We start from the raw sequence: 12,015 nt of genomic DNA, 5'->3' as shown, positions 1-12,015 counted from the left end.
TATACTTTCAGCTACAGCGTCGTACGGGAGATGTTCCTCGGTGGAAAAGTCATCCACGAAGCTCAATACTGCCTCGAATGCGTCGTCGGCGTCGGCGAGGAATGCCATTTTCCTCAGCTCCACTGCTTTTCAGTGACCAACTCAAGTTGTTTCTGATCAAATAACCAACAATGAAATACACTCCTATTAGCGGGCCCTTTGTGCACCACACCACTATACTTTTTTGCCACGTCGATCGCACAGTAATACCAAACACGGCGACGAAGTTCAGGCAAGATTGTCATGGCTCAACCCGGTACGCTGCTGCTATCTGCTTCTCCCTGCAAGCATCCCCATGCTCACTATATGCACTTGTGTCTGTATAATCTGCAGGTTCATTCCAGAACCCTAACAACCGCCAGCGACCGGCGCAGCTTAACGCGACGCCAGGCTTCAGTGCGGCTCCTCAATTCCCGTCGCAGCCGGCCATGGGCCAGCAGCGCACGCCACAGCGCGGACCTGCGCACCAGTTTTACCAGAAGCCCTCAGCTTCTCCAGCGCAAGCTCCGACGTCGGACGGATTCTTTAACCAGCAGGCTTCTCCGGCCTTCACTCAAGACGTGAGTGAATTGCAGACATAATGAATCGAATAATTCGGGTACTGAAGCTTACCAACATTGTGCAGTTCCACCAACCAGGAATGAATTCGGTCCCTCCTGCACAGCAGCAGTTCCAGTCGACTCCCGCAGGCTTTCAACACCGTCATCCGGCACAGGGCAACAACTTCGGAGATTATGCGCAAAACGCCCCGCAGCAGACCCCGCCGAACAGCAACCCGCGGCCACATATGCAACAGCCTCAGCAGACGCAACAAGCGGACTTTATCAACCAGTTCTCCAGGTTTACATATTTTTGCTGCATGTTTTTTTGTGGAAAAAAGGTGTATGCTGACTGTTTATGGTGCTGGCTGTAGTAACCCGATGGCAGGGCTGGCGATGAACAGTGCCCAAGATTTCTTGCAAAAGCAGTCGGAGATGTATCTACCCGGAGCGTATGGCGTCTGGGGCAGCTTGAAGTACTACTTCACTGTCAACAACTCTTACGTTAAGAGTCGTCTCAACGTACGAACGGGTTTATTGTGCTGTTCGGTAAGCTTGCTTTGGTTCTGACGCACGTGCTAAAACTACTGTAGATCTTGCTGCTCCCGTTCCGGCACAAGAACTGGCGCCGCATTGGCAATGGCGAGCAAGACGGGTCCAAGCTGGTGCGTCTTTGAGTGGCTTTTGAAAAGTGCAACTGCGTACTTCTAACCACGTTTTTTTTCAGATGCAATACGCTCCTCCTACTCGTGACAGCAACGCACCCGATCTCTACATCCCGCTGATGGGATTTCTCACCTATGTTTTGCTTGTGGGCTACTCTAAGGGCACATCGAATCAGTACGTTACAATAGCTTTCTCTTTAGCGAAACAGCAGCACTCACGCGTGAAAATAACAGGTTCAGCCCCGATGTGATCACCAAGGATGCGAGCTACTGTCTTGTGATGCAGTTGATCGAGATCGGAGTTCTGGCCGCCTGCCTCTACGTGCTCAACAGCTCCATCTCGTTCCTCGACTTGGTATCATTTTCGGGCTACAAGTATATCCCGTTGGTAATCAATGCGGTCGTCTTCCAGTTGCTCGGCTCAATCGCTTACTACGTGTCGCTACTGTACACTGGTGTGGCTGTGTCCTATTTCACGGTGAGTTATACTTTAAGTATAATTTGATGTCTTCTGCCCGCAGTCTAACGCTGCTGTCGTGCGTCGTAGCTTAACTGCATGAAAGGAAGCGTAGCGGAACCCACTTCTGAGAACCGCCTCTTCCGGAACTATCTGCTTTTTGGGTGAGCTCTTACTTGCTTGCCTGTAAACGTTGCTGTGCATGTGTTTTCATGGATGTGTTTGCGTATTGTAGTGTGTCGTGCTTGCAACTCATTCTCGTCTGCTGGATCTCATACACCACCGCTCCTGGTGAATAAATGTGCCGCGAGTGAGGTGATTTGATGGAAACCGGTAGCTACAGTATTAGACGTGGACTCAGCCCTTCTGTCACGCAACGCAAACCGGCCAATAACTAAAGCCACGTATGGCCTTTGCTGAACTGTTCTCCTCTTGTCGTTCCCTCTCACGTCTGTGGCCCTCAAAACAATGTCATGCTGATGCTGCTGATGTGCTGCTGCCTCGCCAGGATGAATCTCTTTTTACAATGGGCGGTGTTTAAAAACACCTTGCTACGGGTCTCCCGTTATGCTCTTCTCTCCTCCACGAGCACTGGGGCGACCTGCAGCTTTCCTATGGTACAAAGCTAGAAAACAATATGCAAAAACATGAAATGGCGCCTGATCGATAGGACCCGATCCTTCTGAATGCAGTAGGGGCAGCCAGTGAGTCGTAGGGCATTCGTGCGCCTGCCAAACGGGAGCAAGATGCCATAAGTTCTCAGCTGACACTCCACCAATGTGGCTGTTGTTCACTCCTTCGATCTGGTTGTCGACGCCACTCTCAAGTTACGTTCACGACGGCCATGATATCCACGGCGTCGAACTGGAAGGACCCGAACGGTGTCGATCCCGTGGACTGACGTGGTGGACTGGGCGACGGACATGCCTCCTCTTCCACGCGCTTCAACGGCGCTGACGAAGGTCGCCTGAGGATCTGCACCGGCGTCGGGACCTTCGGATTAAATAGTGAAGCTGTCGCTCGCGTAGCAGTTGGTCGCGTTGTCAGCTTTCCAAAGTCGTGTGGGTTGCCATCATACTCGAACTTCTGTCCCGTCAGACGCTCGTTCACACTGAACATCTCTTCCACGCTAAAGCCCTTCTTCGCGTTGCCGAACGTCTCGTCATTCAAGCCATCATAGGACGTGGCTGTGTCGAACTCCGTGCCGAAGTGGCCGCGATTGGCCTTCTTCGATCCGGTAGTAGCTGGTCTGTCGTTGTGGGGAGTCGAGATTGATCGCTCATCCTGTCGGTTCTTCTTCTTACCGTTCTCTGTGATGTGTTGTGCAGCACCGTTCGTGATCAGCGTCAGCGGGCGATTCCGCGGAGCAGAAGCGGCACGTCCAGTGCTGTTTGGAGAGGAATTACTGGTTTTCTTCTTGGCCATCTTGTGTCCCTTGACCCAGCGCTTCAATCTTGACATAAAAGGCATGACACTCCACGTCTTCTTGGGCAGTGCGTCGAATGCGAACCACTTGATGGTACTGATCTCCTTGCGCGTCTGAGGTGCAAACGCGTAGTCCTCCGGCACGTCTGGGCACATATACATGCGCATACGTTGATCGTTAGCCACGAGCTCCAGGTACTGCTTTGGCGCGAGATTGTCGCCAACGTCGTAGCCGCATTCCTCCATCACTTCTCGCCGTGCGCAGTCCATATCGGATTCCCCTTCGTTCACTTTGCCACGCGGAAATGTCCAGCTCGTGCCCTTCCAATTACGTACCAGTACAAGTTTGGTGCGTGCTGAGTTGAGCAAGATGCAGCCTACGACGGGCACCTGGCGCTGATACGTCTTGAAGTCCTGGAACAGCTCGTCGCAGCGGTGCGCGAGTGGCCGCAGCAGCGGACAGTGTGCGAACATCTGCCGAGCGAAATCGTTGAGCTTGACATGCTGCAGATGCGCGTATTGGTCCGCGTAAAAGTCCTCATAGAACCAGAAGCACTGCTCGATCTGGAAGAAGAGGCGCTCGCTAGAGGCCAACTCCGACGCGGGCAGGTTCACCAGGAAGCGGCTCTGCAGTTCGTCCATCACCTCAGCCAGACTCGGCTTCTTCTTCGACGTCTTGGACGTCATGCTGGTGTGGATAGCTATCTGCTGCGTCGTGTCGCTCGTGACAGCGGGGATTCGGCTCGAATTTTGCTTGCCGTGCGCGGTTTCTTTTCTCTTGTGACTCTTAGCCTAAGAGTCTTAGGTACGTATGTGAATCTGGCAAGGTCCATTTTATCCTCTGACAATGGATGCACGCCTATTTTAGATACAAACACAGCAACCAAATTTAACAGGAGCCAGATACTTATGAAGTCTGACCAGCTCTTGCGTTGAGACATGTATTGCAAAAATGGATTTGTACCGTTGGGTGAACAAAACAACCCTTTCCAACAGCATTATCCGAACCATCGAAACAGCACAGGAACACATGGTCAACCCCCACAAGTATGAGGCCAACGACCTGCCAAACGGCACACTCACGCTGGCTTTTTTTCTCGCCGATTCTGCTAGATAGAATAGCCTTTAGTAATTCATGTAGCGCTGCTACTCGATTAAATACGACACCTCCACTCAATTCTCGAGCATGGCCATGGAGCAGCATGGCGAGGCGCCTCGGCGCAAGCGGAAGAGCAGATTCAGCGATGCCCCAGCGAACTCAGACGCACCAGCATCCAAAAGACCTGCGGTGGGATCTGGCGTAGCGCCTGCACTTGATCCCGCGGCTCTGGCACGCGCTGCAGCGGCAAAGATATCGCGAGCCATCCCCGGATCAGCAGCCACACCAGCAGCCATATTGGGTGCCACAGTGGCGAACTTAGACCCGGAAGAGCTCAGCCGTATCGAGCAGGAGAAACGGCGACGGACAGATCAGATCTACAAGTCGGTGCAGAGTCAAATGAGCCACATTAAGGAGCTGTTGCGAAAGCCCGGGGCCTCTACGGCGACCGCTGCGTCTGTTGCAGCTCAGAGCGCTCATGCAGGCGACAGTGGGACATTCATGCCGGCACCGCTGCTGCTGGATGAACAGGGACGGGAGATCGATGCAGCAGGAAATGTGGTCGTCAAGAAGCCAAGCGTGGCGACTCTCAGGGCCAATCAGGGAAGTGCCAGGGGTGGCGACGCTGTCAAGAAGAACCAGAACCCGTATTTATCTCATCGTACAGTGGAAGAGAACGACAAATTGGAGGCAGTGGATCCCCGACTCAAGGTTACCAAGCGAGAAACGTACGGGGGGGGGCAAAAGAAATGTTGGACATAAAGCAGTACTGACATATCACTGTTTGTTGCTGTGTCTGTATCAGACGTGCTCGTAAAACGTTTAACTTCGTTGCACAAGGCACTTACGTGAAGCAGGCAGAGCAGGTGCGCGCGCGTGATGCTAAGAAGATGATGGCTGGGTTCACGTCGGGCCGTAATCCTCGAGGATACCAGAAGGAGTCAATTGTGCCAGTCGAAGAATCAACCGAGTCAACCGAGCCGACCCCGGAGGATGGCGAGACGTCTAGCAGCATGGAGATTGACAGCATGGACGTCCCGCTTAGACCAGAGATGTCTACCCCAGAAGTCGAGTGGTGGGATGTAGAGTACCTCCCCAAGGACAAGCGTGCTGTTGTGGACAAGTTTGGATTTATTAAGGCTAGAGCTCGCAAGGAGAATCCAGATGTGACCGTGTCCTATGCAGACATGAAGCTCAAGTATTGTGGCACTGCTCACGTTGTTGAGCATCCAGCGCGGCTCAATTTGATTATCAGACACGATAACAAACCCGTAGCGGTGCCACTCATGCTGACTGCTGTGGTACGTGTCGCTCGTTTGTTGGTCTGTTGAACCGACCAGCAACTGATATTGTTACTTATTTGTGACCACTACAGGAACGCAAGAAGATTCGACGTCAGAATCGTGCAGACCGCGAGAAGGAAAAACAGGATAAGATCGCACTAGGCTTATTGCCACCTCCCGAGCCGAAGGTGAAGCTGTCGAATATGATGCGTGTGTTGTCCGAGCAGGCTGTGGCAGATCCATCGGCCATCGAGCGCAAGGTTCGTGAACAGATAGCGCAGCGCGAGAAGAACCACGAGATGCGCAACCTGGCGCGCAAACTCACACCCGAAGAGCGACGCGAGAAGAAACTCCGCAAGATCAAGGAGGATGCCGCTGGAGACATCCATGTGGCGCTCTTTAAGTACGTGCTTTGTGCTCTCCATGTTGCGATACTCCATGACAGGCCGACTAACGCGCTTCCACTTTTACTACTGAAACAGGGTGCCGGATCTCTCGAACCCGCAACATCGTTTCAAGGTCGATGTCAACGCTCAGCAGTACCATCTCACTGGCGGCGTACTTATCTGCAAGGATAGCAACATCAACATGGTGGTGGTGGAAGGAGGCAAGAAGGCCATTAAGCAGTACACGAAGCTTATGATACGGCGCATCGACTGGAACGGAGCTCGCGAGGCAGAACACGAGTCCGACAGCGAAGACGAAGACGCGACTAAGCGTGGCAATGGCTGTCTATTGGTCTGGCAAGGAGTGGTGGCTCGCAAGGCGTTCAACAATTTCCGCTTTCAGGAGTGCCGGACATCCGTCACCGCGCGCAAAGTCATGGAGGCCAAGAACGTCGTTCACTACTGGGACCTCGTGGAGAAATCTGCGGAGACTGCAGATGCCGAACCGTAACGAGCGCAATAGAGGTTAAAAAATGAAATAAAAACAGAGGGAAGTGTTCCTAGTCCCCAGAAATCCGGGCAGGAACCAGCCCTAATACTGTACGTGTGCGTATGTACATGTAGCAATCCGCCACCTTGGGGCCGAGGGGGCAGATCTTGGCAAGAACACGATGTTGCAGTGCTCTGTCGTCCTGGTTTTGCCAAAGCGACACAATGTGGCGTCCATCTTAAATTGTGCGGTTGTGACTGAGGAGTCGTCACGACGAAGGCGAGTCCTGCGTTGTCGTGGTGCACAAGAGATGCTGGCATGTTGACTCGGTCTCCGTTGGCAGCTTTGCTTGCAGAGAATCTCTGAGAGATGTCAAACGTTGCGATAGTGCGATGATTCTGAAAACGATATCAAGCGCTGTACTAGTACATGTATAATAATTGAAGATTCGCTGCGCCATACGGTGAGCGGCTCACCGCATGGCTCACTGAGCCATCATGAAGCAGCCGGAGCCAATCCCCTGTCCTCTCATTGCCAAGCTGGCGTGCGATCGGCGGATGTTCCAAACGCTAGAGGGAATAGCGCTCTTTTACGCTGCGAGCTCCAGCGTAAATGTAGCGGATTTTGCTGCATGAGTGCAGCAGCGTTGACTGCCAACGGTAAAGTGCTATCCGGATGCGATCGCACTGCGATTCGCAGCGATGATATTAAGAAGTGTTAATTATGTTGCATGGGTGTATGTGGTCGCTCCTGCTACGCTCGCTGCCTCGTCACGGCGGTCTGACTAGAGTGGCGTTTGACGCGAGCAAAATCTGTAATATTGGTGCTGAAGGAAGTCCAGACAGTCAGGCTGACATTCGTCGCCAGCGCGACTAAGGTCGTGGAGCTTGAAGCGCTGCGTAACAGGACCGAGGCAAGAATGTCAACTTAGCGACAGCCTCGACAGTTAGGCAGCGGGAGCCAGCACGTCTAAAATTCCTGGTCATCCACTCGTGGGTTTCGGTGCAATACGTCGAGCGTCCGGCTCGGTGCAGACAAGCCTCCACTGCTGGGGCGAAGAAAGATATCGACAGCGAAAGCCATGTTCGCACAAAATTGAGCATGCTGTCTGCACCGACAGCTCCACCATTCCAGCCGCGGACGGCGGAACTCAACGGCCATGTATGACTCGCCATCTGTTCGAGGACATGCTGGCAATCGACACTCCATCCAGCGTCGATAAGCTCTTGATGATCGATTGGAACTTGCTGCACGGATGGTGCTTGACATCTTTCGGTCGCCGTCGATGCTGGCGGCCTGAGTTGATGTAGACTCGGCCCTTCCTTGCCTAGCGCACTCAACACGGCAGGTTGCTGCTCCCCTTCTGCGCCGCGTTGTGGCAGATCGATCGACGGGAAGAGGAAGCTCTCCGCTTGGCGATCGAACTGCAACCAGTAAGCCGAGCCAGATGGAGGATGGCTCTGCTGCGCGATGATGGTCGTGGTGGAGCGTTTGTGCGCTGTGAGCCCCATCCCTGTGCGCCGCATAGTGAGCACAAGACGCGAGGCTGTCGCCCGCGTATGCCTATCCCGAAGAGCACGCAGCAAGGAGAAGAGAGCCAAATAGGAAGCTCGAAGCATACAATATCAGAGTTACTAGCACGAGGCAGTACCGGTACGTAAATCATTCAAAGGGCTATTGCTACGAGGAAGTTTGCCCAGCCCTGCCGCGTCCTCACCGCGAACAACAGCAGAAGGCAAAACCCGGAATAAGGTCGCCAAACTCCAGTTTATGCTCTACGGATTTTGATCTTTCTGAACTCGTTTGTCTTGTTGTTTGTAAGAAGACCACAAATTAGAGTGGGCCAAAAAGTTCCGAGATAAGGCAGAAGGGGCAGGGTTGGTGTCACGCCTTTTGTAGTCCGTCGTCGATCCTGATACAAAGCACGGATGGCGACGGTCGCTTCTACCCCAAGGTTCAGCTCCGGTGAGAAATTCGTTCACTGTCCACTCGCGGATCGAGCACTCGATCGACCGCTCCACGCATTGGGCGGGGCACGTCACAACGCAATTTAGCTTGGGTTTGCCCTCTCTGTGTCTGGATACCGGCCACCTCTCGCTCCTCCGAACGCGTTCTCCGGTTACTCACTGCTCTCCGTATCCCCAGTGCATCTTGCCACTCCACCGCTCGGCAAACACCACAACTCAATAGACCGTATTCACCACACAAGCCTCAACCCAAGATGCGGATGACCGAAATGGGACCCATGGAGACCCCGAGCTACGGCAGCCCCAACCGCATGCACGTGCTGGCCAACGGCGATATCGTGGACTGCGGACGCCTGCCGCAGACGGCGCGCAACAACCTTTACAAGACCGAGCTGTGCAAGCACTTCACGGAGAACGGGAGCTGCCGGTACGGCTCCAAGTGCCAGTTCGCGCACGGTGAAGAGGAGCTACGCGGCGTGCTGCGTCACCCCAAATACAAGACGACGCGCTGCAAGGCCTTCCTGTCCACGGGCAAGTGCATGTACGGCTCGCGCTGTCGCTTCATCCACACCAGGCACCCGGGCGACGAGGACCAGCGGTTCGTCGACTACGGCTGCAGCGACCTGTCCAGTACTGCCAGCGAGTCGGACGACCAGGAGACACAGTCCAAGGACTTATTGGTGAACCCGTACGGCAACGTACTGGAGCCTATTGACCTGTCCGTTCCGTTCGGCGGCTTTAACCAGCAGATGTCACTGGCGCCTCTGTCTGGCTTGTCGCCTCCTAAGCCAGAGTTCGACTCGTACCTGAGCCGCGACCCGTTCCTTGACTATTCGTTCCAGAGCAGCGACCTCGGCAACTTCGGTTTCCGCAGTAGCTGTACGAGCAGCTCCAGTGGCGATGCGTTGAACGCCATGTCGCCCCGCTCGGCGAGCAGCACGGAGTCTGCGGCGTCCAAGTTCTCGCGCTTATCCATCTTCCAGCGTATTTGCCGCGAGGACGAATAGAGAGGGCGGCATCTGAGCCACGTCACCAGCCAGCTCCGTCCTCGTCCAGCATCATAATTTATCAGACGACCCCAAGTGCACAAAATTGAGAGTGAAGTGGCGTGACGACACAAGCAAATATCCTGGCTTCGACGTCATCGCTGGCTGGCGACGAGAGCCCCAAGTATAACTGCGTCGGTGGATTGACGGCAGCATCGTTTTTTTTCGTTTTCCCGCCTCCAGCCTGTAGCATTTTTTTTTACAAGAAAAACGTTTTTTATTGACATAAACTCAAGTGTACAGCTACAAACAGCATGCGTTGTTTCACGAGATCTGATTGAAGAAGCTCACCTATTATAGATGTACATTTAGATCAACTCGAAGCACAAAGCAGATCGTGCACTTGTCAGTAGATCGGATACGATACAACAATGTCTCCTCTGCATTAAAGTATTTAAATGACCTGTGATTGGCTGTTATTCATATTGATAGGCGAGCGCCATGCAGGAACACCAAAGAACGCTACATGTACTTCTTGCATTCTCAGCCATTTTGACAAGATAAGGCTTTTGAAGCAGCCATGTTCACTGAAGCGCTCGTTATTACGTGGGTCAGCATGTGCGCGGCCATGGTGAGACCCTTGTGTGGTTCTGTTGAGACTAATCCGGACTGACGGTTTTCTTTTGTTGACACATTTCGCTAGCTGTACACTGACCCGCGACTTTGGATCGTCGTGGCCTCCTCATTGGTACCGAGGCGATTTCCGTCGGTTGTTCACTGTGACTTTCCTCAGCTAAGGCCATCGCTATCATTTTCTTACCAGGTTTTCACAGTCGTTCGGGTGGCGATAGTGCCTCTGGCGTCGGCTAGGGTGAAGGCTTTTCCTACTCTGTCAACGTTCGGCCAGCTGCTATTTTGCAACACATTGGTGTCAATGCTGCACTCAGCGCTCTCGTCTCTCCTAGCAATATCGGCGCTGCTCAGCTCTCACTCGCTGCATGACGACTACGTCAATACTGTAACGTGGGGAGAATTCCTTGCTACTTCTGTCTCAACTGGTACGAGACTATCGACTCTTTCGAGTTTCAAGGTATTAAATGAATTACTAACATTGTGCTTCTTGATGTGTTGCTGGTCCAGGCTACTTTGCCTACGACTTGTGGGACTATGTACTGAATCGGTTGTACGTCAAGTCTCCGGGGATCATTGTGCACCACGTAGTAGTGCTCATCTGCTACATCTCCGCTCTCACAAAGACTGTGGGTGTGCCGCTACTGTCGCTCGCGTTGGCTTGTGAGCTGCAATCTGTGTTTATGCACGCTCGGAAGCTGCTGGTCATGAGTAATTACTCGGTGTGGCAGTCTACGCTCCTCCAATGGGTCTGGCGTGCGCAGTGGACGTCGTTCGGTGTAGCTCGATTGCTACCCCACGTGGCCGTCGCTACGCTAACGTATCGAGCTCGAGAACTTTTCGCGCAACAGGTGAGATGCAAGTACATAGCGCACTCGTCAGTACCAACAACGGTTCTAACTGCGTTTGCATCTCGTAAGCAGTCCCATTTCGCCATGGCCTTTGGTGGAATTCTTTTCATCAATCTTTTAAACGCTCAGGTACGGCGACATTATTCCTTAGATGACAAAGGTGGCTGCTCACCGTTGTCTATCCACTCACAGCTTTTCCTCGACGTCCGCAAAGCGTGTCGAAAGGACTATACTTCGCCAAAGACGCCTCCGTCGCCTGTTCCGGTCTCGAAAACTCCCCAGAACTGCAGCATTATAGCTAGCGCTCTACAGTAGGGCCAACTACAGTACTGCTCTATTCGACGAAGATTTATTTCGTTGTCTTCAACTTCAACTTGCCAAGTTTTGCGAGTTGTGTACGGTACACTGTTTTATTATTGAAGAAATTGCAAAGAAGCGCAGCATTACATCCTAGACCCGCTTGGGCAGCGGAGGGAGACAGGCAACGCGCAAGCGCGCGCCATGACCATGAAAGGCGCCAAGACCGACGCGGAGTGGTTCTCCCCCGAGGAACTGGCGGCGGCGCGCGAGGAATATTTGGAGGAGCAGGAGAAGGAGCAGCCGTCGCCTCAGGTGGTGCCGATTGAGTCCGCTTGTGCGATATTTGCCATGTTGCTTACGCTATCATTTATTGTGCTGCCATTGCGGGCGAAGGTCAAACTACGCTATGCAATCGCACTGGCGAAAAGCCGCAAACGCGACGACAAGTACCGCGCAATCGGATTACTGGAAGGTGAAGGATACTGCATATCAGTGGCAAAAGTGGAGTTGAAGGCTCACCCAATTTTTTTTTTCAGATTTGCTGGAGCAAAACTATTCTCCCAAGGAGAGTTTGTACTGGATCGCGCTAACGTTGTGCGGGTTGGGGGAGTACCGTGCCAGTCGCAGCTACTGCGAGCGCTTACTTCGCATGGAGCCGTCACACATGAAAGCACAGTTGCTTCACAAAAGAATCAAGGAAGTCGTGGCAAGAGGTGTGTGATGAGGCTGCTACTCCCATGTCTGGGACTGACGAAAGTTGTGTCGTGCAGAAGACGGCGTAGTAGGTGTGGGCATCGTCGGAGCTGTAGTCGTCGCAGGGCTGGCACTCAAGTTTTTGCTCAAGAGATAAGCTGTGGATGTGTGTAGGCAAAAGTCCAGTAATTGACGTAGACCCTCT

General features: G+C 53.2%; 7 protein-coding genes across 7 annotated transcripts; 5 read left to right on the top strand and 2 right to left on the bottom strand.

Annotated features, from left to right (window-relative positions):
• Nucleotides 1-229: 229 nt before the first annotated feature.
• PITG_03119 (uncharacterized protein) lies at nucleotides 230-1,999 on the top strand (the record flags this gene model as incomplete). Its single annotated transcript, XM_002906166.1, has 9 exons — nucleotides 230-295; nucleotides 373-599; nucleotides 665-879; nucleotides 953-1,100; nucleotides 1,172-1,243; nucleotides 1,306-1,418; nucleotides 1,478-1,721; nucleotides 1,791-1,864; nucleotides 1,936-1,999. The coding sequence occupies 9 exons, from the start codon at nucleotides 283-285 to the stop codon at nucleotides 1,997-1,999; spliced, it is 1,170 nt and encodes a 389-aa protein (XP_002906212.1).
• Nucleotides 2,000-2,522: 523 nt separating this feature from the next.
• On the bottom strand, nucleotides 2,523-3,812 carry PITG_03118 (mRNA decapping enzyme; the record flags this gene model as incomplete). Its single annotated transcript, XM_002906165.1, has 1 exon — nucleotides 2,523-3,812. The coding sequence occupies one exon, from the start codon at nucleotides 3,810-3,812 to the stop codon at nucleotides 2,523-2,525; it is 1,290 nt and encodes a 429-aa protein (XP_002906211.1).
• Nucleotides 3,813-4,292: 480 nt separating this feature from the next.
• PITG_03117 (U4/U6 small nuclear ribonucleoprotein Prp3, putative) lies at nucleotides 4,293-6,404 on the top strand (the record flags this gene model as incomplete). The annotated part of the gene is made up of 4 exons (XM_002906164.1): nucleotides 4,293-4,952; nucleotides 5,030-5,525; nucleotides 5,600-5,910; nucleotides 5,990-6,404. The coding sequence occupies 4 exons, from the start codon at nucleotides 4,312-4,314 to the stop codon at nucleotides 6,402-6,404; spliced, it is 1,863 nt and encodes a 620-aa protein (XP_002906210.1).
• Nucleotides 6,405-7,136: 732 nt separating this feature from the next.
• PITG_03116 (uncharacterized protein) lies at nucleotides 7,137-7,894 on the bottom strand (the record flags this gene model as incomplete). Its single annotated transcript, XM_002906163.1, has 2 exons — nucleotides 7,137-7,195; nucleotides 7,720-7,894. The coding sequence occupies 2 exons, from the start codon at nucleotides 7,892-7,894 to the stop codon at nucleotides 7,137-7,139; spliced, it is 234 nt and encodes a 77-aa protein (XP_002906209.1).
• A 542-nt stretch (nucleotides 7,895-8,436) lies between these two features.
• PITG_03115 (uncharacterized protein) lies at nucleotides 8,437-9,646 on the top strand (the record flags this gene model as incomplete). The annotated part of the gene is made up of 1 exon (XM_002906162.1): nucleotides 8,437-9,646. The coding sequence occupies one exon, from the start codon at nucleotides 8,605-8,607 to the stop codon at nucleotides 9,355-9,357; it is 753 nt and encodes a 250-aa protein (XP_002906208.1).
• Nucleotides 9,647-9,856: 210 nt separating this feature from the next.
• On the top strand, nucleotides 9,857-11,132 carry PITG_03114 (uncharacterized protein; the record flags this gene model as incomplete). The annotated part of the gene is made up of 6 exons (XM_002906161.1): nucleotides 9,857-9,967; nucleotides 10,040-10,084; nucleotides 10,160-10,394; nucleotides 10,477-10,817; nucleotides 10,890-10,946; nucleotides 11,010-11,132. 6 exons carry the CDS (start codon nucleotides 9,917-9,919, stop codon nucleotides 11,130-11,132), a joined length of 852 nt encoding a protein of 283 aa, XP_002906207.1.
• Nucleotides 11,133-11,263: 131 nt separating this feature from the next.
• PITG_03113 (uncharacterized protein) lies at nucleotides 11,264-12,004 on the top strand (the record flags this gene model as incomplete). Its single annotated transcript, XM_002906160.1, has 4 exons — nucleotides 11,264-11,429; nucleotides 11,511-11,589; nucleotides 11,654-11,830; nucleotides 11,888-12,004. The coding sequence occupies 4 exons, from the start codon at nucleotides 11,319-11,321 to the stop codon at nucleotides 11,965-11,967; spliced, it is 447 nt and encodes a 148-aa protein (XP_002906206.1).
• Nucleotides 12,005-12,015: the final 11 nt, after the last annotated feature.

This window comes from Phytophthora infestans, genomic scaffold (assembly GCF_000142945.1).
Source record: "Phytophthora infestans T30-4 supercont1.4 genomic scaffold, whole genome shotgun sequence".
NCBI lineage: Eukaryota > Oomycota > Peronosporomycetes > Peronosporales > Peronosporaceae > Phytophthora > Phytophthora infestans.
The sequence above is the reverse complement of the archived record's forward strand: the minus strand, read 5'-3'. Positions and strand labels throughout refer to the sequence as shown.